Source organism: Labrus mixtus, chromosome 19, assembly GCF_963584025.1.
Source record: "Labrus mixtus chromosome 19, fLabMix1.1, whole genome shotgun sequence".
NCBI classification, from domain to species: Eukaryota; Metazoa; Chordata; class Actinopteri; order Labriformes; family Labridae; genus Labrus; species Labrus mixtus.
Genome location: NC_083630.1, coordinates 23,477,059 through 23,503,213, shown reverse-complemented (window position 1 = coordinate 23,503,213; position 26,155 = coordinate 23,477,059). Strand labels below are relative to the sequence as shown.

Below are 26,155 nucleotides of genomic sequence, written 5' to 3'. Positions count from 1 at the left end.
AGTAAATCGTATTAACAGTTCAGGTTTGTGATCGACTGATTCAAAGCCTTTTATTCCTGTGTTGCTAAAAATCAAACCCCTAACTCCCCTAATCCCTTTTCACACATACACACCTGAAAACTTCTTGAAAAGTTAAAGGTCCAATCAGTGAGATGTGTAGTGAGTGAGATGATAAAGGTATCTTACTATCTGATCATTAAGGAAACATGTTGAAGTGCTGGCTTCTCTGACAACAATGCAGCAGCCAGTATGTCCTCCTTCTAACTTTAGATTCTGCTCCTGAATGCTCTGGATTTGTTTGGACCAGAGAAGGTAGGCGCTTTTTAAGGCGACCCCCACCACACAGCCGTTTTGGACGCCCCTCGGTTTGTCAGATATGAGAGCAGTTATCAGGTCAACAGGTGTTGCAGCGATGGAAGCAGGTCAAGAGAAGTGGTTCAGATAGAAGTGATTGTACCCGACCTAAAAAGCCTCTGCATGTTTCTAATAAGCTCCACGAGCAGAAACGTGCTCAAACTAGGATCAATAGTGGAGATGCTTTTGGAAAATGGAGAGAGGTTAGAACACAGAAAGGTTTACAGACCCATGCAGAGCTGGATAAACACTGAAGCTTCAGAGTCCACCACATGGTGACCTGAGTGAGCATCGACTCTAGAGAGGAGGGGAGCATCACAAGGAGGTTAGGCAGGAAGAAATGTGGCCGTGTGTGTTAACATTTGCAGCTGAGTATTGTGCAAGTCAGCTGAGTCACACTAAAGGAAAGTCTGGAGTGTTTAAAGGATCTTTACTCAAAGCCCCTTTTTGACGACTACATTAAACGGTTAATCAAAATGAATTACCAAAGAATCAGAAACGATAAACCTACATTTTATTGGTCTGCTGGATGTGAAGGGAGAGCGTTGTGTAATCTTCATAAGTGTTGCAGTGTGCCTGATAGTCGTCAAAGAAGAAGAAAAAAAAAACAGAGAGAGACAACCAGAGGGTTTAAAGAGTCACGAGAGGCTGCAATTAATGTAATCCCTTCACTTGGCTTCAATGTCAAAAGAAACGGGTGATCACATCCCGATCCTCCGACTCATTCCCATCACACTGAGGCTGTTTCTGCTCCTTTTGCCCCCAAAAGGACTTAGGCAGCATCTGTTGTAGATACAGACTACTCAACAGTGAGTGAGGGAAACTAATACTGTGTACCATAAACAAGTAGAGGCATGTAGGGCGTCTGCTGCCAATGATTCACATCCATACACTGATGTTAACAGATTCAAGGACACATATACACTTCTACACTGGAGGCAAAATATCTTGATTGCTTCTGACACTTAAAACAAGTTGAATCAACTCTGCAGATTCTGATGTTGTAACAAATGTTGCAAAAACCAAATCAGGCGAGAAACAACAGAGGCGCTTTGTGCATGTGTTTGGATGAGTGAGGTAAAATGAATCCCCTGAAGGCCTCAGTGTTTCTTTTTATTGACTCACCTTCTCAATCACCGCAAGCGACGCTGAGGTCATCCCAAAAAAACCTGAGCAGTGACTTTATCTCAAGAGCATCTTGAAAACAAATCCCTGCACGACGGGGGGGGGGGGGGGGGGGGGGGGGGGGGGGGGGCAACGGGATCAAAGGGGGGGCCCATGTGTTTTCACAAGAGGTGAAATACTTTCAAGTTGATCGAGACACAAAGAGAGTCTGGAGATCGCAACGACCGATAGAAGAGCAGGAGAGGGTTAAGTCTTTAACCTTTTACAGAGGTTTCAATCAAGTGGTTAGAGACTTTGTTAGAGAAGTTTGTTTTTGTTTAGTCTGTGCCGATGTTTAAATCTGGTATAAAGTTAAAGCATTATCTTTTTTAAAGATTTATTTTCTATGCCTTTATTGAGACAGAACAGTTGACCCGAAACAAAGAGAGAGAGAGAGCGAGAGAGAGATAGAAAGAGAGAGAGAGCGAGAGAGAGATAGACAGAGAGAGAGAGAGAGAGAGAGAGAGAGAGGGGAACAACAGGCCACAGGTCAGACTCAAACCCAGGCTTCCCGCTCTCCATACATGAGGAAGGCAATCTCATTGTAACGAGCCGTTCAAATTCAAAATATACAATCTATCAGCGCATCAGGCTGTCTGAAGTAGTTTGCAGTTTGATCCAGCAGGGCGCGATCTCGGCATTACTCGACCTTTGCATGACCTCTTGACCTCAGTAAATGAAGACAGTAATGTTGTGGCAAAAGCAACGATTTGGAAGCGTGATTCAGGAGATGTAATCTTACATGAGGTAGACTCGTTTCTCTGCACACAGCGGCCCACTGCCGATGCTTTGATGGAGACACAAAGATACCTGCAACTCTCCAAGCTGGCTCGCAAATATTTGTGTGTACCAGGAACATCTGTTCGACTCTGAACAGGTGTTCTCCACAATCTAACTTGCTGACTCTACTTTTATTGGGGGATATGTTGTACTATGTTTCAACTTCTACAATTATCATAGTTTTGGACGCAAAAGTTGCTGTAGAACAGAGAGACATAGTGTAGTTTTCTTGATCCGTACAGTTATGCAAAAAAAGATCACAAGTATGCTTAGTGCACAGACAAAACAAGACACTTTATCACTCTTTCACTTGTGTACAATTCAAGATTCGTGTTTTGAGAGTTGACCTCAAACCCATCTGACAATTTCTGCTAACAGGTGGTATCAGAAAACATCAGAGCCTGACTTTGCAATGCTCCTGCTGCAGCCTGGATCCAGCTGAGAGCCTTCTCTTAAGGGTGGAGGCTGAAGATGAAAACAAACATGGGCGTGATGTTTGGGTTTCGACATGGCATTTGCATATAATACATTAAAGAGAGCACCGCAGAGAAGTCGTGGAAGAATCAGACATCATGTTGCAGGAGAGAGTGTTAGATGCAGTGTCATGTACTGTAGTATCAAAAGAAAGCACCAACTTGAACCTTTTACTTGAGAGTCATGTTACATCTTCAGCTGCACAGAAAATGTCAGAAAAGATTTCGCTTTTCAGGAGGAAGGAAGCTGCCACTTTAACACTGAAATTGGGACCCTTGGGCGAGCAGCAGTCATCTCTGAAGCTTTCACACGGTGAAATGTCACCTGTCACACGCACTCATCGTCTGGCTGGTGCAGTGTGCATCAGCTCGGTCCGAGGCCTGCGGGGCCTGAGAGCTGTGGCGGCCGTCATGCCCTGTGACTGGGAGATAGAGACCCGGCACCTGATTTTGAACCGCCTATGTTTACCGTCCTCGTTTGATTTGCGAGCCATAAGTGGAGAGTGAACATAATGAGCTGCCCATTAGCCTTCAAAGATTGGGATTTAATTGTGCTGGCCTATTTAAAATTCAAACACTGACTCAGTGCAAGGCTCCATGCAGCCAGTAGCCCGTTCCCTAAAGTGAAGACCTTGCATAGCATGTTGAAAATAAAGTGTTATATATATCAAAGGCTTGGTGGAACCAAGAGAGTGCAGCGAGTTTCTAGAGAAGCAGGACTATCTGAGCTCTTCCTTTTTTCAACATGGAACTTCAAAGCTACTGTCCAATAACAAGAAGCAAAACTCGTCCGTGTGCTCATACTTGGAAAGGACGCGAATAGCCAAGAATACACACGGTTCATTTATTCCATTTGATGCTCTTCTGTGGGGTCTGTGCGTATATACGCGCGCTCGTGTGACGTTGGCATATTTCAAACAGCCGATTCAACTGCTGTCAAACGGGGAGGAAAGAAAAAGAAGTGTGAGAGGAGAAAGATGCAGAGAGAGGAGAAGCGAAATGACAACAGAAGAGAAGACAGAGAAAAAAAGCATGAAAGTGAGCGAGAATAGAGATGAGCGAGCGAGGGAGGATGTGAGGAGGAAGACGTCGAGATTTAGAAGGTTTTTGATCATCTACAGTTTCCTTAGAGAGAAAACGCTTGTCTCAATTAAAATCCTGCACTCAACTTGTTTTTTTTCTGAAAGTCTATCAGTGTGTTTGTCGGTCCACATGAATGAACTGAAGACCCTAAAGTCGGAGAAATGAATCTTGTCGCTGCACAAACACCTTTTTATTTGTGTAAAGAACGAGGAAGCAACAGAGACAAGAACATCTGGTTTCCAGTACAAACCTGCCCCCCCCCCCCTTGTAACCCATAACCTGTGTTTAGTGCAGGGAGGGATTCACACACAAGACACAGCTCAGGACCTGTTGATTTCCCAGCATGCCCCGCTCACATTCCTGACCTCCTTCTGTCACTCTCTCACTTGACTCAGCCCCACACATCTACACACTCAGACCCCCCCCCCCCTTTTGCACCTCCACATTGATGTCTTTGAGTACAAGCTGCACAGTCAAGTGTGATTCAAGGGTGTCTGACAGGAAACATTTCAACAACTAGAGGGAGAAATGTCTGCTCTGTCAATCAAACTCTTAACAGTATTCACACATCTCAACAATTTTTTTTGGTTCTATTCCACACAGAGAGAGTGAGGTGACCTGACAAAAACCGTGAGAGCCGGCACCCTGCAGAGTCAGGAATGTGGTGAGACGGCCAAAAGGGAATGATAAGACCACTTTCTTAAACCCCTTTGCCCCCGTTTCTTAATCTGCCCCCCGTAGAGACAGATGCAGAGGGATAGTGACAGAAATCACATGAGCAGTTATTCCTCTTTTCCTCCAGCAAAGGCAACGATATATTTTCTGTTTCCCAAAAAAGTTAAACTTTCTCATGAACTCAAATGAAACAAAGACAGCAGCGTCTGAAAACACAAGGCATCAAGGGAAAGGAAAAGTAGCTACACCAGGTTTAACCTCGGTTTGTTTTGCAACCTCTCGATGCAAGGTTATGATTTTTCACAAAGTGTGCATTCAAAAAAAGATGAAATGTAATGCTTTAACTTTCTACCAGATTTAAACATCAGCACAGACTATACCAAAACAAACTTGGCAAGTCTAACCACTTGATTGAAACCTCTGGAGTGTGCATTCATGCGACCACTTCCCAGAGTTGTACAATCACGCAAGAGAGGACTTTGAGACCTCCAAGACTCAAACTGGACCTCGTGGTATCTGGAGCTTTCCTTCAGGCGAGACACTTGCCGTTTATTAACTCAGTGGAATCTTTTTTTGGTTTGAAATGCTCGTTAATTGGAAATGCTTAACTGGAGCGTCCAATCCCTGTGCCCTGGTGGTAGGAAGAAGATCCAAGATAACCTTCAAGAAGACCTGATCCACACCGTTACTCGACGCAGTGATTGGGAACGCAATGGATGAAGAACAAGTGATAAAAACAAGAAGAAGAGACTAATAAAATGATGAGCGATATGTAGATAAAGGACAGACAATATCTGACAAACCAGCATTGGATCTCACTCTAAAATGCAATAACAATGATTGACAGTTGTCGATTGTTGCTTTCAGTCAACAATCAAAGTTTCTCATGAGAACAGATCACTCAAAAAAGTAGAGCAAAGAATCATGGGAGCCAAGTTGACCTTCAGGTCATAAAGTTTGGTGCATTACTTACTGCGCAGAGAGCCTTTAGGGGGACTGATCCTGCTCTTGGGGTGGACCATCTCCATTTTCTCGCCCTTCTCTCCTTGACTCTGGTTCTGGGCCTGAGTCTGGTTCTGGTTCTGGGCCTGAGCTTCAGCCCGGGTCTGGTTCTGTGCTTTCTCCTGTTGCACAGAGGCCGGTAGAGACTTCTGTCTGCTCGGGACCCCATCGCTACCTGCCCTCATCAGCTTCTCCCCGACGCTCACCACCCGGGCTCGACCCGAGCCGGGGCATTCCTTCCTCGGCGAGGGCAGCTTGGATCCAGACCCCAAAGAAGAAGGGGGGCGAGCCAGCCTGGAGGCTTTGGACATCCTGCAGGTCAGCACGGGCTCCTCAAGTCAAGTCTCAGCCAGCCAAATCCAAAGGCTTCTGAGCAATCAGTGAGTGACTCGGTGACTCTGCAGCTTCCAGCGAGTTGTAACTAGTGCAGGTAGGCTGAGTGGGCCGGAGACAGAGAGAGAGGGAGGGCACTTTTGGGAAGAAGGGTGAGGGGTGGGGGGGTTAATCAGTCCTTGGAAGGTGTTCTCCTCTCCTGGCGTGGCCTCCTGGGATCATCCTCCAAAGCAAACAGTGTGTGTGTGTGTGTGTGTGTGTGTGTGTGTGTGTGTGTGTGTGTGTGTGTGTGTGTAGATAAAACCTGTAGAGTGACAGGGCGTGCTGTGCCAAAAGCAAACAGAAACTCAGGTCTCTAGTGTAAGCACATCCCGGCTTCTTAATCCCTCCTCTCGCCTCTCCTCCCGTGTTTCACACTCTTTCCTTCTCCTTCCCTGTCATTTTTTTTTAGTAAATCCCCCCCGCTCCCTCTCTCTCTCTCTCTTCCCTCACTCGCACTCATAATAAGGTTGTCAACTCTGCTCCTACCTCACGCCTTGTAATTCTTCCCCATGTTTTCTGTCCTCTTGTGCCTTCCCTCTCCTCTCCTCCTCTCCTCTTTTTCGCTCCGGTTCACTCGCTCCTCTGTGCCGATGCTCAGCGGGTAACAATTCCAGCGCTCAGGCAGGCGGAGACCAGAGAGAGAGAGAGCGAGAGAGAGAGAGAGAGGGAAAGATTTAGGGACAGAAAAAAGAAAAAAGAAAGGGCACGAGGGAGAAAGAGAAAGTGCCGGCAGAGGCTTTGTGGAGGAGCCCTTGTCTTCAGGTGCAGCTGCTCAAGCTGTTCCAGATGTGTGTGTGTGTGTGTGTGTGTGTGTGTGTGTGTGTGTGTGTGTGTGTGTGTGTGTGCAGCGCTTCACGTCATCGGCCAAGCGCTCAAAGACACACTTTGGTACAATCCCCGGCTTCACCTCGTCCTACTTTTTCCTCTTTCTTCTTCATCTCTCTCTCTCTCTCTCTCTGTGTCCGTGTCTTGTCCCACTACTCCAAACGGTCTGTTCTCCAAACACATGCAAAGAGATTTTTCATGCAACCAGAGGCAAAGAAACGCAACCGCACAACACACCAAACCCCACAATCACTGCTGGAATTTACTGAAAATTAAAGAGCGCAAAAGGAGGGAAGCGTACCAGCATGTGTGTGTGTGTGTGTGTGTGTGTGTGTGTGTACACAACAGACGCACAGTGGAGCTGTTCTGATCTCTTGCACCGAAGGCATCAGCTGTGACGAGAAAAAAATACAGCCGGAGTTTTCTGAGAGAGAGACGCAGCACGGGAGAGAAGATCAGAGCGTTTCTTCACCCCCCTTTTTTTTTCTTCTACCCCCTCTGTCCTTAAAAATAAAAACTCAACTTTCTCAAGAAGCTTACATTTTGCTTCTTCTTGACAAATCACGACCAACATTTGTCTTTGTCTGACACAGGAATGTCCTCTAGAGTAGAGTTATCACAACCAGAGCTGCACAGTCACAACATGAGGTCGTCGTTATGAGGATGGAGAGATAAGGCAATAAAAACAACGACTTTAAACCATTACATGCGATTTCTTTGATCCAGCAGATGTCGCCCTTGAGCACCAGCATGAAACCAAAACAACTCGCGCTGCATTGTTGTGTTAGCATGCTAATGCTAGCGATCTTTATTATGCTTGTATCTTCACACTGCATGTAAATTTACCTGAAATGAGCGTGATCTAGAAACACAGTTAAGCAGTGAGTACAGTATGTTATTCTTCTTTTCTCTAGTCCCTCAATTAAACAACTTTTATACGCTGAGGGGAGGAGTCAGCCGGCCGTCCGGGCGATGTAAACAAACTGAAGATAGGACTCTGAAAACTCTGAAAACATCACAGACAGTGGGACTCGGGTGTTACACCCATTGTAGACAGTCATGACTCACAGAGTTATTTTCAGAGGATATACTTGATTTATATATTTAAGTGTGAAAAATCAAATATAAAGAGTTTTGAAAGGAACAGGTCTTGATTCTTTCTGTAAAAGCACATTACGCTGACACTGTTGAGTCTGGAAAGTGCACTACAGCACAATCCTATAAACTTTTTCTAATTGGACTAACAGTGTGTAGACAGGTCACCAAACCTGTGACACTTGTTGTTTAAGACGCCTCGACATGTTGAAGTGCTGGGATGCTATTGCATGCTCACCAACTAAAAAAACCCGAAAAAAGGATTACAGCGAGCAAAAGGATCAACCGTGTCCAGCGCAGGCAACATGTTACAAAAGAGCAGCAATCCACATAGAGCGCAGCAGCACAGGCATGGATTTATACGTGGACGATTTGACAAAATGCATCCCAGTTAGAAGTCCCATTATTCTAAAAAAAGAGCAGGATGAGATGCCCTCTCTTATTGGCTGCTGAGTTTAGAAGATGATTATATGCATGGTAGAAGTTTAAACAGGGATTCAGAGGTTAATAAAAAAGAGATTTGATCAGTTCCTCCACACCAAGCCCCTCTCTCTCTCTCTCTCTCTCTCTCTCTCTCTCTCTCTCTCTCTGTGATTGCCCTTTTGCCTACTAACCCCTCTGAGCACCTCAGACAGCCATCACTGATTGTATAGATGTGAAATATACTAATCATATTTCAATGTATCTGCACGGCTTTAGATAAAAAGAGCAGAGCAGATTGACCTACATACTTTGAACCGTTTGCTGACAAAAATCAGCCGGGGCTAAAGAACCTCACAGGAACCGCTGCGTGCATGTCTGATGGATTTTTTTGAAAAAAAGCGAGGAAAAGAAAAAGACCAGAGAGACATTTCCATAAGATTAAATATCAGAGTTGTGCCAGATTATATTTGTGCGTCATCAGATTGGCCGCTATGTTTACCAGCAGCGTCGTAGTACAGAGGATTACGTCAGACCTGAAAAAAAAATCTGACCACGGGAAACACACGCTGCATAAAGGCTTCAGGGAGGGAGTTAATGCTAACTTTCTCATCGCATGGTTATATGGCGTTCTGTGTGTGTGTGTGTGTGTGTGTGTGTGTGTGTGTGTGTGTGTGTGTGTGTGTGTGCATGCTGAGAGTAAATGAAAGCCCTCTGTGTGGACTCCCAGGCTTGAAGCCAGTTCTGACTGTACGGTAGAAGAAGAACGACGGGAACTTGTTTCAAAGGTTTGAAATAACATGGCATTTAGAGGGATGGATATAATTTGAGTTTCCTGATTAAGCCTGTGATTTTGTGCAACGTGATAGATCATAAAGTATGTCTACGTATCCAATAACAAACCAAAACATTGACACACTACCCAGCCATGGAATCAATTTGCATTTCAAACTAGACCTGGAAAAAAAAAAAAAAAGCAACCGCAAATATTCCGACCTTTTAAAAAACAACAACTTATGAAAGATGATGATTATCTGAGGGGTTGAATTTGGCTCAGACAATAATGACCCCCCCCAATGATGAAAGTGCCACCCGCAGCCGTCTGAGGTGAGAACACTCTGCTTCCAAAAAAAAACGGCAAAGAGGCGACTAATGTTTCACTTTTCAAGCAGTTTGGTGTTGGAGAAGTTTGAGATGTGGAGCAGTGGGATGGGCGGTTATGGAAATATATCGGTGCAGAAGAATTCCACAAGTCCTGCTTTTTGCCCCCCGTATGATTCATGCTTGTAGGGGAGGGGGCTGCTGCACATATTTGAGGAGGTTGGTGGGCACAGCGAGAGTTGTCTGAGTGCGTCTGTGGTATTTCTCTAATTAACTCACGCTTCTGTCTGGAGGTTATTATTTTTTTAAAAAGGGAGGAAAACGGTTCTAAATGAGTCGCTGCCCATGATGAGGCCGCTGTTGGTGTAAAATCTGCAGTTTTTACTTTGATATAAACAAGAATCTTACAGTCGCTAAAGCTGAGAGGAATGCAACAGACTCTGGAGAATGTGATTTAGATTTCAGGCCTTAACTTTAAAGGAAGAATGTGCGACTTTCTGATCCAGTAGATGTCGGCCTTGAGCACCAGCGTGAAACCAAAACAAACTGCTGTTAGGCCACGCCCCCTCCATACTGAAGCCTCCGCTCTCCTCCAGAGACACACCTCCAAACCCCCTCTCCACTCATGATTGCACACAGGAGTTATCAAATTGGAAGGCACCATAATTAAACATTAAGCGGCTGAAAGAATCGTCCTTGTCTCGGGTTGCATTGTTGTTTCCGTATACCTCTCTGCTCAGGATTAAGGTTGAGTCTGTTTTCCAAGCCCTCGGGGGTCGCTTGTTTCTCTTCCTACATTCCATCTCAGCGCTCCCTCCCGACCATATCATGACTCATTACTGACTGTTACACTCACTCTAAATCAGCTGCTGTGTCTGGCTCTGAGGGCACACACGCACACGCACACACACACACACACACACACACACACACACACACACACACACTCACACTCACACTCACTCACACACTCACTCACACACACACACACACACACACACACACACACACACACACACACACACACACACACACACACACACACACACACTCACACACACACACACTCACACACACACACACACACACACACTCACACTCACTCACACACACACTCACACACACACACACACTCACACACACACACACTCACACACACACACACACACACACACACTCACACTCACTCACACACTCACTCACACACACACACACACACTCACACACACACACACACTCACACACACACTCACACACACACTCACACACACACTCACACACACACTCAGCGATGTTATTGAGCAAGTCGGGACCACCAGAACACAGACGAGCCGAGCCAAACATGCAGAAAGAAGAAGCGAGAGGGAGAGAGAAACACCACTGAAGAAACTTTTACAGCAAACATTTTGGAACCCGCTGCATCATAAAGCAAATCTTTACGACGTCTTACACAGAAAAGGAAATCACTGAGAGGACTCCAAAAACTTTCTGCTCTTCGGAAATAACTCAACCTAGAAAACAATCAATATTCAATCAGAGACTTTTTACAAGTTCACAGAATCTGAATCTCTATCTCTGTAGTTCTATCTGCTGCCCTGCTGAAGAGAAGTGACCCACAGGCAGAAGAAGAAGAAGAAGTCTATGTGAGGCAAAGAGACGCACTGACAGTTAGGACCAATTAGTCCCTAACACCCAGGCGGCTCCCCGGGGAAAGAAAGACACCCAACATGTCACATTATCTGCCGCATTAAGACGCAGTGAACGCAGCGCCGCTCGTGGCAGACGGGCTGTCGATCACTCAGGTCGGAGAAGACAGAGGCCCCGTGTCTCTGCTGGTATCATCAACTTTCAATTAAAGAAACGAGACTGATCGAGACCATCTGATGAAACAGGGAAGAGAAACATCACGGCAGCTTTGAGATTGTTTGGACCACTTTAGGCGGGCGGGGGGGTTCCCAAACTTTACCAAGCCGAGAACCCCCAATATAGTTCACCTCAGGCGGGGACCCCCTCTTGGCAGCATTTCTTAAATTCCTTTGACATTATGTTGAAAAAAAAGATCACCCTCGAGACCAAGAACACATTTCACAACACTCCCCCCCCCCCCCCGACTACACTCTGCCAATGAAAGGCGTCTGATCCAACCTTCACAACAGGGTCCTAAGTCTCTGACTAAACTCTTCTCCTCTGTCGCCCCCCGGTGGTGGAATGAACTTCCAAACTCCATCCGATCTGCAGAGTCCCTCTGCACCTTTAAGAAAAAGCTAAAGACCCAGCTCTTTCATGAATACCTACTAACTTAATGATGATGGTCTCCATATTATTGATGATGATGATGGTAATGACGATGGTTTTTGTTTGATAACGACGACTTATAAGATGGTTTCTATACTGATTAGAGCTCTCAAGAACTGCCCTCAATGTTGTGCTTTGCCTCTGGTCACTTCCTGTCAGCACCTGTGTGTCCAATCAGACTCAAAGCTGATCGTTTGCTCTTACTGACATTGTTCCCTTTTTTCTAGATCCTTGCTTGTGTTGTTCTTACTCTCTGATGTACGTCGCTTTGGAGAAAAGAGTCTGATAAGTGAATTGTAGAATTTCTTACTTAATATATTAAAGCCTTACTTTATGTGTGCTGGCTCATAATGACACGTTTTGGATGCCTATAGTGGTCTTCAGTGGTTTTGGATCTCAGTCATGGATCACCAGGTTTCAGGTTTGGAGGTAGGACTGACGTAACAAATCACAATACACAGAGAGGCACCGGTAGTACTCGTTCAGTCGCTGGACTGAAATGGGGAAAAATATTTTGGGTATTCTGCAGCCTCAGCCTGGAATCTGATGCAGAGCGACTTGAAACTCAAGGAGCCGGTGTCCTTAAAGGTTTTTAAATCTACAATGAACGACCTGGAATCAGATTCTACAGGATGTGGATGTAAGATTTATTTTGGGGTTTTTTGTGCCTTTTATTGGAGAGAGAGGACAGTGGATCGAGTCGGAAATCAGGGAGAGAGAGAGAGATAAAGAGGGGAATAAAATGAGGGAAAGGAGCCACAGGTTGGACCCGAACCTGGGCGGCCCGCCTGGAGGACCACAGCCTCCGTACATGGGGGCGCATTCACCAACCACTGCTCCACCAGCGCCTTCAGGATGTCGATGTTTTAAGCTCGACTGCTTGAACTACCGACTCCCAGATTTGACTGATAAATGTTTTTTCTCTTTGAATGTAGAGTTTAGTGTGTTTTTGTGAATCGTTCTTTGTCTCCCTTTGTGTCTCTGTGTGTAACTTTGTGTTTGTGCTGCTGGCGGTCTCGCCCAGGTCTCCCTATGAAAAGAGGTTCTTAATGTCAATGGGATCAACCTGGTTAAATAAAGTGACATAAAACAGAAAAGAAATGCAGTAAAATGTGCAAAAAACTACGAGTCATATAGACACTTTAGATGCTGCATCCTTTTTAAGCGACCGTGCTGCAATGTTGGGAAAAAAGCTCCAAACAGGCAAAAAAACTGCTTCAGGCAACAAAGTCACATCGTCTCTTTCTGGTGGAAGTAAGTAGAAGCCCTTCTTAACATGGAGCCGTAAGAGGATTACTGTAAAAGATGCTGAAACAGAAAATGTTTTTTTTTTTTTTTCCTCAAACGTTTCCCACAATTCACTTGATGTGAAGCAGCAACGCTTAAAGAGTCAGCATCGGGTTGTTTTAGCAGCTTATACAGTGAGAAGGGATTCTGCATTTAGTGCCACAGTGTGTGTGTCATCATGAGCTTTTTACTCCGTCGTATGTCCTGTCTCTGGGGCCCCCCTGTGGCCTTATGAATCACTCCTGCTCCTCGTCCTCAATGGGCACAGACACTGTTTTGGAAACGTCTACCTCTAAAACTCTATACTTTCATCCAGCTTCTCCCCCCGAGGCGGTGGATAGTCCTCTCCTTTATATGCCTCAGCGTTTTGAGGAGAGTTCAGCATCTTATCTGGACAGCCTGTCGAGTGTGTTATTGGAGGGGGGGAAAAGAAAGCGTCTGCCTGAAGTCTATAAAGCCAGTGGATATAAGGAGAGACAAACCACCTATCTCCATTCACACTGATGTAAATAAAAGCTTCTCCTCTCTCTTTATGGAGTATTGATTTTTAGTTCGATGTCCTGGATGCGGGAGGAAAGAGAGAAAAGAGGGAGAGAGCGATAGAGAGGAGGAGGAGGACGAGCTGAATTCTGTAACTGCAGCATCTTTCTGGGAAGAAAAGCCAAATTGCTGCTATAAAACATGAGAAAGCATGTTGATGATTCTGAGACTAGCACAGGAAGCTGGTCTTACTGTCTGGATGTTATGGTGATAAATGGATTTTTTTTCTTTACATTTCATAGAAACTGTTTTATGTCTGAGGATAAAATCCATCAAAGAGGACAAAGAGAAGGTTTTCAGATGAAATGTGAAACAACAATAAACGTGTTGACATGTCGGTCATACTATATTGTGGTATAACTGGGGAGGGATGTGATTCTGAGCTGCGTTTTTTTTCAGGGTTCAGATGGAAAAGCTGCTTTTTGCACACATACGTCACCAAAACAGTCAAGTCAAGACATGCACCACCAAAACATGAACCGACCAAAACTCGATTGACTAATCATGCACGGCCACGACATGCATGACCAAGAGTTATTCACAACAAGGCGTGTAGCTGACCTGATTGACAGGTGGGCGCGGTGTAACGGTTTGTCAGGAGGTTTAAAACCCGCCTCAGCTCCAGCTCTCAGCCTGTCGTTAGGTTGACTGAAAGTTAGACTGAGACAGCATTTCCAGCATGGAGACCGCCATCGATGGGACTCCAGCGCCCCCTGCAGGAACAGACGGGTGACGTCACTAATGCGTCGTCCATTCATATTTACAGTCTATGGTCGGGCGCCCGTAAATATAACAAAAATATAAAAAAATATAATAGAAATCAAGTATATCCTCTGAAAATAACTCTGTGAGTCATGACTGTCTACAATGGGTGTAACACCCGAGTCCCACTGTCTGTGATGTTTTCAGAGTTTTCAGAGTCCTATCTTCAGTTTGTTTACATCGCCAGGACGGCCGGCTGACTCCTCCCCTCACGTATAAAAGTTGTTTAATTGAGGGACTAGAGAAAAGAAGAATAACATACTGTACTCACTGCTTAACTGTGTTTCTAGATCACGCTCATTTCAGGTAAATTTACATGCAGTGTGAAGATACGAGCATAATAAAGATCGCTAGCATTAGCATGCTAACACAACAATGCAGCGCGAGTTGTTTTGGTTTCATGCTGGAGCTCAAGGGCGACATCTGCTGGATCAAAAAAATCACATATAAAGCCTTTAAACAAGACGACAGGATGAAACCTGCAGTTGAATTATCCGCTCACTGAATGATATGAACCTAAACGCAGTGAGGCATAAACTCTCAGCAGTAAATCCTAAAATAAATAATGTTTCATGCTCATGAATCCCTTTCCGTCACAGAAACTGTACAGTACCCAAATTTATGCTCACACCGGCTATTCCATTTTTGACCTTTCACATGTGAAAATGCCATTTGTCTAAGCGCTCTCGGGGGGATTGTGAATAATCTGTGTGTGTGTGTGTGTGTGTGTGTGTGTGTGTGTGTGTGTGTACACATGCCTGCCAAGAAAGTAGATTTTCATGCGAGGTTTTTTTGTGGCTCGAGTCTCTAAATCAAGCTGACAGCTTTCAAATGACAGATCACCGTCCCCATAAATTTGCATACTTTCACCGGTGGAAACCGTTTCATTCAACGTCTCAAAACGCATCAATCATTACGCTTATATGATGTGTTGTGAAGCAGACTGAAGTCGAACTATGTGGAACATATGGTGGGAATTTTACAGTGGCAGAAATATGTCACTTATAATTCACCGGATTGTGGCTTGTAAAAAAAAAAATCGGATGTGTTTATAGAAAGTATGACCTCACCACCACCGAGTCTATTAAACCCAATGACTAATTTCAAATATCTGTAAATCTTTATAACCTGTGTCTGCAAGGGTTAGATTAAGCCGGCCGGTCATGCAGCGGCCCACACATCTTTCATTCCTCACTGAGCATCTCTGCTGCGAGTAGAGTCGGAGGATGGAGGATGACACATGAATATGAATGATGTTTCAAATTCTTAGTCATGAGAAAGTTGGCGGGATCGAGTTAAAAACAAATGACGGTGCTGTGTGATGTAGAGCGGAGCTGAAAAGGATTACTGGAGTGTGAGATCAGAGACATAAAAATGATATTTGAATCCATTTAAAATGTCTTTTTTAAGGATGTAGACCTGAAATGTCAGGTTCTGGTGAAACTCCCAAAAGTGTTTTTAAAGGTATGACAAACATGTTTGATAAGAATCCCTCATTGTAGAGTCAGCAGCTTGTTCCTTCAAAATAAAATACAGCTATTCTCCTAAAGTAAAGATGGCTGGTTCCTTCAAAATAAAATACAGACTTTTCCTTAAGTGAAGCTGGCTGGTTCCTTCAAAATAAAATACAGACTTCTCCTAAAGTGAAGCTGGCTGGTTCCTTCAAAATAAAATACAGACTTCTCCTAAAGTAAAGCTGGCTGGTTCCTTCAAAATAAAATACAGACTTTTCCTTAAGTGAAGCTGGCTAGTTCTTTCAAAATAAAATACAGACTTCTCCTAAAGTAAAGCTGGCTGGTTCCTTCAAAATAAAAGACAGACTTCTCCTAAAGTGAAGCTGCTCCATTGTCCCTTCTGGGCCTCCGTACATGTGTGGTGGTGACTGTGTCTGCAGAGACTCTGTCCTCTGACTGGATTTTACTGTTCTGCTTTGTTCTGGTTGACTCGGTACGTTTCTGAGCGGGTAGCTGGTGTGTTTCCTCCAGCCAATGACAGAGCAGCAGGTGAGTTTAGGAGTGGATACAATTAAGCGATTGGACGTGATTCAAACCGGTGAATATAGATATAGGTAAAATAGAAAAGCACAGCAGCGTCTGCAGCTCCTCCGAGGGCGCAAATTAATGTCACTTTTTTTTTTTTTTCACAATCTCATGGAGGAATCTTTCCTTACCTTTGCTATTATTACCTGCCTTTCATTTGGAGATAAAAATACTGTAGGTTGGAACATATTGTTAAACGCATTGACATTAAGATACCGGATTCGTCTCTAACCTTTTATAAGAGAGGAACATCGATGGCGTGAGACTTCATACAGTGTCCTCTCCACGCTGACACTAAGCTGGCACCATCCAGCAGGAGATTTAGATACTTAAAGACAAATCTGTCCGTCGATAACTCTGACAGACATGGGCCTATATCATAGATATATCCGTATCTGAATATGAAACTCTTTCATACCAAACTTCTTATGATCATATCGATGATTGGGGGGTTCTTCATGCTACTTTACAAAACTTTCACCACGTCTGCAGCACATGGAAGTTTATTATTACAATTATTTACAATTCCTGCACCAAAACTCACAACTTGATATAACCACATTGTAATCTGAGAATTTGCCCCGTTAAAATGAATCATCAGTATCAACCTTTGCAAATCCAGCGTGAGGATAGTGAAGTATGTGCAGCTCCAAAAAGTGTCCGTAACTATTGAGCAACAGTGGTGGGAACAAGAAGCACAAGTGAACTGCAGCGGCAGCAAACTTCAGCATCCAAGTCACAACACAACAGGAAGTCCTCCGACTCTACAGATAAATGCAAGCAGGCAGAGCCGCACACACACACACACACACACACACACACACGGCTTCAGTCAGCAGCGGCGTTTTGCTGAGCCGACAGCTCAGGCCGGGGTGGGGGGGGCATGACAAACACTGGACAGAGATAAGCATCTGACGCAGAGGGACACAAAGTGATGAAGACACAAGAGGAGGGCACTAAATATGAGGCTTTAAATAGAGCTGCTTTAAAAATACATGAGGGACATTTGCAACACAATATAAACGATGGGACGGGGGGGGGGGGGGGGGGGGGGGGGGGGGGTGCAGGTACGATAGTCATGCAGGATGTCGAGTGTCTGGTCTTCAGACAAAAGATCCTGTTTCTAAAGCTCCACTTCTCTTCATTATATAGTCCTCCTGCAGGAATAATGAGCTCCAACCTTTATGGCTATATCCTCCATGGCCGTAACACCAATTAACAGCAAAGCTCCTTTCGCTGGAAATAGCACCGACTTCAACCTAATTGTTACAAAATGAAAACAAAAAATGCTGAGTTTGAACTCTACAGCAGAGAGAAGAGCGTATTTCAAAATTGGAGAAAATGTTGAGATATAAAACATTCGACTGTTGCTCGATCTACTTCCTTTTCTATTTATCTCATGCACTACATCACTTTACTCTATCCATTTTATATCAGTATTCATTCAGCTCTGGTTACTTTATTCCTGTTGTTTCTTATCCATCACTACGGTCACTTTATTTATCTCATTTGTACCTTTACAGTTATATTGTTTATATTAGTTCTGTTGTTCCATTATTCACCTTATAACTTATCATTTAGTATTTAGCCTACTTGCACATAGCTCTGTATATATATATTTATTTATTATTTATCAAGACTGTGCACATATTTACTCCCTGAGTCAAGGAACTACACATCCCACAATCCATTGCAAATGATACCGCTCCTTCTTAAATGTAACTTTAGTCGTTGTTATCGTGTTTATTCTGTTAATACAAGTGTTGTAATATCTTGTAGTTTGTGTTGTTGAGTATATAAATTACATTCACTGCAGCATGACGACGTTATTAGTCACCTATATTAAGTGTTAGCATAGCAACTAGCCAAACTATCTGTATTTTTCCCCTCCCCTTATAGAGTAGGAAAAATGAGTTTCTTAATTTCTCTTGGTCTAATGCCACAACACATGTTGTTCATCTTCTTAATCTCAGGCCAGCTTGATGGAAAAGGAGTTTCTACAAGTGTCATTCAGACAAATAAGTTTCCAGAACTGCTGACGGACAAACAGGAAGAGCAGTGACACTACAGTGTGTCTTTGTTTTCCCAGGGTGAATTCATCAAGACGTCTTTTTCAGCAGGAAAGGGCGAGCTAACAAGAGCCCCCGCACACATGTTTCTGGTTTTACTTTTAATTTCAGAAGTCGGGTCAGGGGGTTTGAACGGGCCCCTCCCCTTGTCCGACATCTGCCCTGACCCCGTGCTCTCGGTGAAGTTTTGTCTACACATGTTTCAGTGTTCAGGTCTGGTCGAGAGAGAGAGAGAGAGAGAGAGAGCCAGCTGGACCCCCTTAGGTGCGTTTCCTGTGCTGTGTCAAGCTCCTGGTCTCCCATGTGCACACCTCTACACCTCCCTGGGGTGCTGATGAAAAGGCTTCAGAGGGAAAGAACTCCATGATGAACAAATTAACTCCCTCTGAGACGCAGAGACGCCCAGGGTGCCCGAGAGGCTGATTAAAGAATGAAGAGGGAGGAAGAGGAGGAAGAGGAGGGGGGGGGGATGTATAGAAAAGAGTAGAAGAAGAGGGTGAAAAAAAACTCCTCTTGAGGTAAGACTGCTCCTTCAATTTCTGGTGTCCCTTCGAGCAGAAGAGGGGCGGGGGGGGGGGGGGGGGGGGGGGGTGGGCTTTGGCCAAAAAAAAAACCCTGGAGTCTGATCCTCATTAAGAAGCACAAAGGACATCAAAGTCCAACCCCGGACCCTCTATCAGTCAGGAGCACCCCACAATCCCCCCGTGATATTAAACTCCCCCGGCGCCATTCTGTGTCAAGTTCTGAGGGAAGGCGCAGGGGGCTCGGGTGACTCACGGGTTGGGGGGGGGGGGGGGGGACTAAAAGGTCCCTGAAGGTCGGTGGAAAGTTGGTGCTAACTTCTCCTCACCTCAGTTATTGGCTGCTGCTGAATAAGCGTTCTGCTGGAAGGAGGAAAAGAAGAAGAAGGAGAAGATAACCGGCAGCTGTTTGGAGATAATGAAAAAGTAGCAGCTGCCAGACACTGTAAAAGATTTTGAAACTATTTAAAAGTGAAACTGTCTTTAAAAGTATGAGGTCGTAAAGTGTGTCTTAAGGTTCCCTGCACACCTGAGCTGTTTGAAACGAACTCTGGTTGGATAGTTGGTTTTGGTTTGAGGTGGTGTGAATCCTCAAAACAACTCTGGTCTGCTAAACAAACAAAACGAGGGAGGTGAACCACAAAGCAGTGCATTGTGGGTTAAATTTGTCCGTGTGTAAATGATGCCAAGCATGCTAATGTTAGCATTGCTAACAACATCAGCCCTCAGTCGTCCTTGCAGGTTAACATCATATGAATGTCACTTTTTCGATAAAGGAACATCGACAGGCTGCTGGTGGAGCAGTGGTTGAAGCGCACGCCCCATGTATGGAGGCTGTAGTCCTCCAAGCGGGCGGCCCGGGTTCCCTACTCTCTCTCTCCCTGATTTCCGTCTCTATCCACTGTTCTATCTCCCCAATAAAGGCATAAAATACCCAAAAATGAATAAAAACAATAATATAGAACATAGAACGGGACGCCATTTTTCCACTGTCCGGATGTTTACTTTCAGGTCATAGTGCAGCATCAGGCCGGATGGCAGCAGCCACTGAGCCCCAACTAGTGGTTGTTGGCTACGTTACACAACATTACCCCGGTGGTGGCCTCTCTTCATTGGCTCCCTGTTCATGTCAGAGCAGATTTTAAGGTGCTGCTGCTAACTTTTAAAATATTAAATGGTAGCGCACCATTGTATCTTACCGACTTGGTGAACCCCTATGTGCCTGCCCGAGCCCTGCGTTCTCAGGGGACGGGGTCTTCTGAGTGTCCCAGAGGAGAGAAAGAAGACAGTTGGTGAGCGGGCTTTTTCTTTCCGTGCACCGACACTTTGGAACAGTTTACCTCTGGACATCAGGCAGGCTTGTTCTGTTGAGGTTTTTAAAGCAAAGTTAAAGACCCGTCTGTTTACTGTTGAGTATGAGTCAGGATTTCTCTGTATGTTTTTCCTGCATTTTAACTGTATTGCTTTGTACAGCACTTTGATTTAAAGCGCTTTTTAAATAAATGTATTATCATTATTATTATTATTTAACAGGCTTTGGTGCACTTGACAAAGTTCAGTCTGAAAGCAAACGGAACCAAATGAAACAACGTTGGAACTTCAGCGACCTTCAGTAGTTTTATGCTTAAACATAAACGAACAGCACGTTTCATTCTCCAACGGTCACATATTTAGTGTGGGAGTTCTTTAGAAACCTTCTCTCTGATTTGATGATAAAGACTCTGCCTGCTCACCTAAAATCAGGAGCTAATTAAACTGATAAAGAACGTTGTTTCTACAGAGTTCAGTCATCATCTCTTGAAATGCAGAGCTACCTTTAACTAAAAAAAAAAAATCTGTTTGGTAACTTTCAGACATTAAGTTCAATCAACAATCCTTTTTGCAGCGGCCTCTGGTCAGCTCTTGCCTTCCAGTCACATTACTTTCTCTCACTTTGAAGTTGTATGAAGGTCAGCTGCTCACATGCCTCATAATCCGCACAGCTCCTCCAGTGGAGTTAAGAGTCACTTTGGTACAGTGCTGGTATTAATACCAAGGTCCAACCTTTAAGGGGTCCTCTATCTGAGTGTTGCATTAAGGATAGTCCAAAGGTACAGGGGTGTACACTAACCTTTATCTGTTTTTATTTTATTACATCCTGCTGCGTTCTCACATCAGCTCACTCTGACTTTCTGCAGAAAACAAACTTGGCTTCTGGAGAAGAAAACTTCAGATAAAGTCAAAATGTCAGCGTTCACACATGCAGCTCCTCAGTTTTCTGGAGTTTTCCTGAAGCTCAGATCAGCCGAGGCTGCCCACAGGCTGCACAAAACGGACTCTTTAAGTTTTCTCCTGAGAGATATGTCTGTACAACAGGAGGTGCACATCGCTCGGCCGGGCTTTAGGGAGAATATAAATGCTGTGTAAACACTCAACCCAGGTGGTCTGAAATGTACAGCTGTGCAGAGTCACTGCAGAGAGTAAGTGAAGGGGCTGTTTCTATCACTGACACAGCAGGCATTAAAACACACACACCAGTAACTCCTCTTTCATTTCACCATTTGGGGATATGAACCCACAAATGTGGCCTTGAAAACACCTGGAAGTGCATAAATCCAAGAACCTGCTCCATAAACACTTTTTTATCCGTCTATCATCGTCTAACTTTAAAGACTATTTAATGCTGCTTTTTGTCTGTCATAAAAAGCACAGAGTAAAGTGCAGGTTGTGTATTTTTTTTTAGTCTGATTTGCAGTGATTGAATGAGAGCAGCGCAGAATAAAAAGGACCTTGCTGACCTTGCCAAAAAAAAAAAGGTCTGATGATTGCTGCCCCCCTTTAGACCGCCGAGCTCGGCCATTAAATCTCTTACACAACACTGCTCGCCCTCTGCAGCCGCTCCTCACAGCCAAGTCTGCATCAACACGGCTTTTCATACATAACACAGAAGGGCGGCACATCATATTTTTAAATATCAGCGAGTCTCACCTCTAACAGTAACAGCTGGAGGAGGTTTGAAAAGCTGAGGGGGAAAAGGTAAATTATAGGCAACGAGGGAACCGGGGAATTAAAACATGGCAGTAATCAGTCAGAACAAAGAGAAAAACAGAAGAACAAGACTTCACTTGCTGCCTGAATGATTCTTCAAATCAAGAAGATTAACCTTAAAAAGGAGTATGACTCGATTCCGATGTGCTGGGTGACTCATTTTAAACTCTTAATTAAAAAAAAATCCTTTGTCTTCAGATTAAAGTTTGGATCAAAGGATCAACAGTCTCTTGCTGATGCCAGCACCTCTCTTATTGGCATGCTGGTGTTTCATAGACTTCCAGGGAGTAAAGTGGATTAGCTCAACTTGTCCTGAAAGACTTTTACACACACAGTGCTGCTTATGTTCACTTCCTTATTTAAATCAAATGAAAAGGTTGCTGATACAGCTTTAGGTCACTGACGCTCATCGTTTCGCCCGCTTATCATCCCAAAAAACAAAACCTGCAATCAGCTGGACTCGGTCGATAGCCGTGTGCACGCTCTGCTCTGGGAGGGGGAAAAGGAGCTGATAAAAACTTTCTCAGAAATCTCTCGATGTGCGCTTTCCTCCCACAACGCCTCGCTGCGACCGCACCCAATCAGTGGCGTCCCCTTCCACTTATAAACACCCACTGGTGTCCTTTCACTAAACCTCCCATTCGTCATGCTGACAGGAGCGGCTTGCGGTTATTGACTGGGACTGGAGTTGTTTTTTTTCTTTCCCCCCGTCCACTTGCTCAGTTATCAAATGAGATCCTGAAGCTGAATGTGTGAGAAGTGATCAGAAGGTTATGATGCGTTCAGGGGGGGTTCGTTTCACACCAACGACTTGTGGCTTCACTTCGACTTAAAGATATTTGAGATTTAAAAGTGTGTAAGATATTGAAAAAGAGCCCTCCCTGAATCAACTAACCAGTGTTTCCCTTAGGTTTACAGCGTTGGGGGGGTGGGGACAAGCCGACATGCCGACACGTCGACACGGCGACACGACGACACAAACACTTGAAGGAATCTTGGTGTTCATGTGTTACTTTTAATGACAGCTGTCCTTTTCTATCGGAAAGGTATCCTTAAATGACTTCTTTCCCTGATTCCCGACTCTATCCACTATCCTATGGATAGAGTTGGGGGGGCGGGCCGCCCCCAACACTGACTAACGCTAACAATATTAATTCCTTCCCAGCTAGAGGAAACCTTTTCCCCCAGAATCCACCTTGTTTGAAGCCTCCGCCCAACATCCAACCAAGTTTTAGAACGACCCATGAAGAGGCGTGTTTCCTTGCTGAACGCCAGCTAACGCGAGCTGCAAAAACGCTCCACCAAAGATCATTTCCTTCACGTCCAAAAATTAGAAGGTGGTCGACAAAAAACAAACAAATTGCAGCATTCAAAGCGTGCGGGTCGAGAAGTACCGCCGGGGGTCACAACAACTTCCAAAGATGGGCCGTTTAAATCTGGAGCTCTGCCTTCAGGCTGACACTGAGCCAATCCGCCCGTCAATCTCACAGAGATTCTTAAACTCCTTCACTAGGGGCGAGTCCAAAAAGTGTAAGTCCGTTTTTATTCGTCATTTTAGTTCAACATTGAAAGTGACCAGCAGGCTTCATTACCACCTCCATTGATATGATGAAGAACTCACTTTGACTCCCCCCCCCCCCCCCCCCCCCCCCCCCCCACTACGCTCTGTCAATGAAAGGCGTCTGATCCAACCTTCACAACAGGGTCCTAAGACGCTGACTAGACTCTTCTCCTCTGTCGCCCCCCGGTGGTGGAATGAACTTCCAAACTCCATGTGATCCGCAGAGTCCCTCTGCACCTTTAAGAAAAAGCTAAAGACCCAGTTCTTTCATGAATACCTACTAACTTAATGATGATGGTCTCCATATTATTGATGATGATGATGGTAATGACGATGGTTTTTGTTTGATAACGACGACTTATAAGATGGTTTCTATACTGATTAGAGCTCTCAAGAACTGCCCTCAATGTTGTGCTTTGCCTCTGGTCACTTCCTGTCAGCACCTGTGTGTCCAATCAGGCTCAAAGCTGATCGTTTGCTCTTACTGACATTGTTCCCTTTTTTCTAGATCCTTGCTTGTGTTGTTCTTACTCTCTGATGTACGTCGCTTTGGATAAAAGCTGAATAATCAGGAATCAACAACACACATGAGCATCAGTGCTCGGCCTCCCTCATAAACTCTGCCTCATGTTCTCCCACACATCCCTCTGTGATACTCTCCTTTGAACATCAAAGGACAGACTATTTGACTTCCCTCTCATCTGTGTCCAAAACCATTTTTTGTTCCTGTTGCTCAAAAAATGAAATAATAATAATTGTCATCGGGGCCGGCATCACGCATCATTAGCGCTCAGGGAGAGCATGCAGAGAAAGTTATTACACCTCCGCATCCCGACAGCACACAGTACAGCCAGATTGTCTCTAATCACCGATAACAGGAGCAGACTTTTAAAGAGCGCTGCTCAGGGCGGACGTCGAACAACAGCGCGGTGATCTGCGGCAGCTTTTGGGGGGGTCGTCATTTTTAAGGGTGTGTACATTCCCATCTGTGTGTTATCAGGTCTGAGACGCTGCTGAAATGATGAAGGCTATAAAACAAGATGGAGGAGTTTGTTTACTCCTGAGCTGGTTCCACAGGCGTGTTAAAGAAGAAGAAGCAGCGGTGGGAATGATGATGCTGCGATGTCTGTGAGTGAGCTGCGGGCTCAGCTGCTGCAGACAATAAGAAGCTTTAAGTGTCGGCTGCTGAGAGGCCCCGTGTGTCACTTGTTGCTGCAGCGCAGGTGATCTTCATTATCTCTACTTAGACGCTATGCAAGGCGATGAAATCCTGACCTGACAAGATGTGCTGCATTAGTTCTACTTAGAGATGTTTTAAAAGCCTTTTGCAGGAAAGAGCCGAGGTTGGATTCTAAACATCGAGGACTACAAACCTACATACATGAGGCATGCTGATCTTCAGCATGAAGCTGGTTTACTCGGTGTTCTACCGTTTGAAAGACGGATTGTCTGCAGAGATTCAGATTCAGATTCTTTATTGTCCCACGAGGGGAAATTTGCGTTGCAACACAGAAGAGCACACAGAAGACAAGAAACACAAGGACAACATCACCATAAAACATAAACCAAAACAAATTAGAAAATCAGACAACACAGCAAAATATAAAACCAAATAAAATCAGAGCAATAAAATCAAGTCAAGAGCCCGTACCAGAATGGAAATTCAAGTTATTAAAGTGCAAACTGGAGGTGTGCAAATGTGCAATTCAAGTGCAAAAAAGAGCAACAAATAGCTAATTGGGGGGGGGTCTTGGTGCAAGATTCACTTGTACTCAAGTACGGTCTGCGCGAGATGCGAACACATCCATACTCAAACAAGGAAGTGGACCGCTATATGACGTCATTCTTAACGGCTCCTGGCGATCCTCTGAGCTGCACGTGTAGATGTGGACGTAGCAAGAGGGTCGATGTTGGAGTCCAAGAAATAACAAAAACATCCACAGTTAGCAGGATGGACTCAGCCCGCGAGTGGTTGCCATGGTTGCTTCTTGGCGGATATGCAAACCAACTACGTGCATACTGCCCCCTGCTGTATCGGACTGTGTACATACACAAGTATACTCCGGCACTGAACGGTGTAACTAATGTGAACGCAGACCAGCGGGGGAGGGGTATGGTACGAAACAATCGTGCCAAATGTGGAAACGCCCTGAGAAAGAACTACAGATATTCGATCATGTGTCCTCTTCAGGAAGGAGCCTGTAAGGAGATTTCAATAAGAAAAGAAAAATCATGTATAGAGAAGAGGAAAAACATCTGGCTCCTCTCCACATGGCACAAGCATCCCGCTGCTAAAGAGGCAAAAAAAAAGTCATGAAAGAGGGGGGTGGGGGGGGTGGGGGGGGTAATTAATTAGGCTGGCAAAGTTTGGGTGATGCAGCGGCGTTCAATGAGACAGATATGATGAGTCATTGTAGACGCAGGATACATCACAGTATCTCAGACTCTTATTGTGACTCTCTACATGATGCCTCGTCTTTTTTCCATTCATCCTCTCTTTGACTTCATCTCTCAAAAAATGACCTTTATGTTAACTCTCCTCTCTAACACAAATGCTCGACTATAAGGGAACTAAATGTCAGAAAATAGTTTACAAGAATAGGCCGAAAAAGAGAGCGCTTTCACTTTCATGAGTGTGAAACATTAGGAGCCGGATACGGTGAATAGAGTGGCTGGAATAGATATGAAAAGGTCAGCAGAAAATGGA

The 26,155-nt window shown here is 44.7% G+C and overlaps 2 protein-coding genes across 8 annotated transcripts in view; one reads left to right on the top strand and one right to left on the bottom strand.

The window, feature by feature from the left end:
* ackr4b (atypical chemokine receptor 4b) overlaps nucleotides 1–26,155 on the top strand; it is a 393,880-nt gene that overhangs the window by 126,239 nt on the left and 241,486 nt on the right. Inside the window, exon 3 of one of the 2 annotated variants that reach the window (XM_061065092.1) lies at nucleotides 19,665–19,682. The exons of the other annotated variant lie outside the window; for it this stretch is intronic. The gene's annotated coding sequence lies outside the window, so the exon portion shown is untranslated. Of the gene's footprint in view, nucleotides 1–19,664; nucleotides 19,683–26,155 lie in introns of those variants that run through there. 2 annotated transcript variants of the gene reach the window in all.
* si:ch211-285f17.1 (sickle tail protein homolog) overlaps nucleotides 1–26,155 on the bottom strand; it is a 120,205-nt gene that overhangs the window by 88,051 nt on the left and 5,999 nt on the right. The window contains exon 1 of one of the 6 annotated variants that reach the window (XM_061065050.1): nucleotides 5,503–6,768. The exons of the other annotated variants lie outside the window; for them this stretch is intronic. Coding sequence (XP_060921033.1) covers nucleotides 5,503–5,842 — 340 coding nt within the window. The 5' untranslated portion in view covers nucleotides 5,843–6,768. Of the gene's footprint in view, nucleotides 1–5,502; nucleotides 6,769–26,155 lie in introns of those variants that run through there. 6 annotated transcript variants of the gene reach the window in all.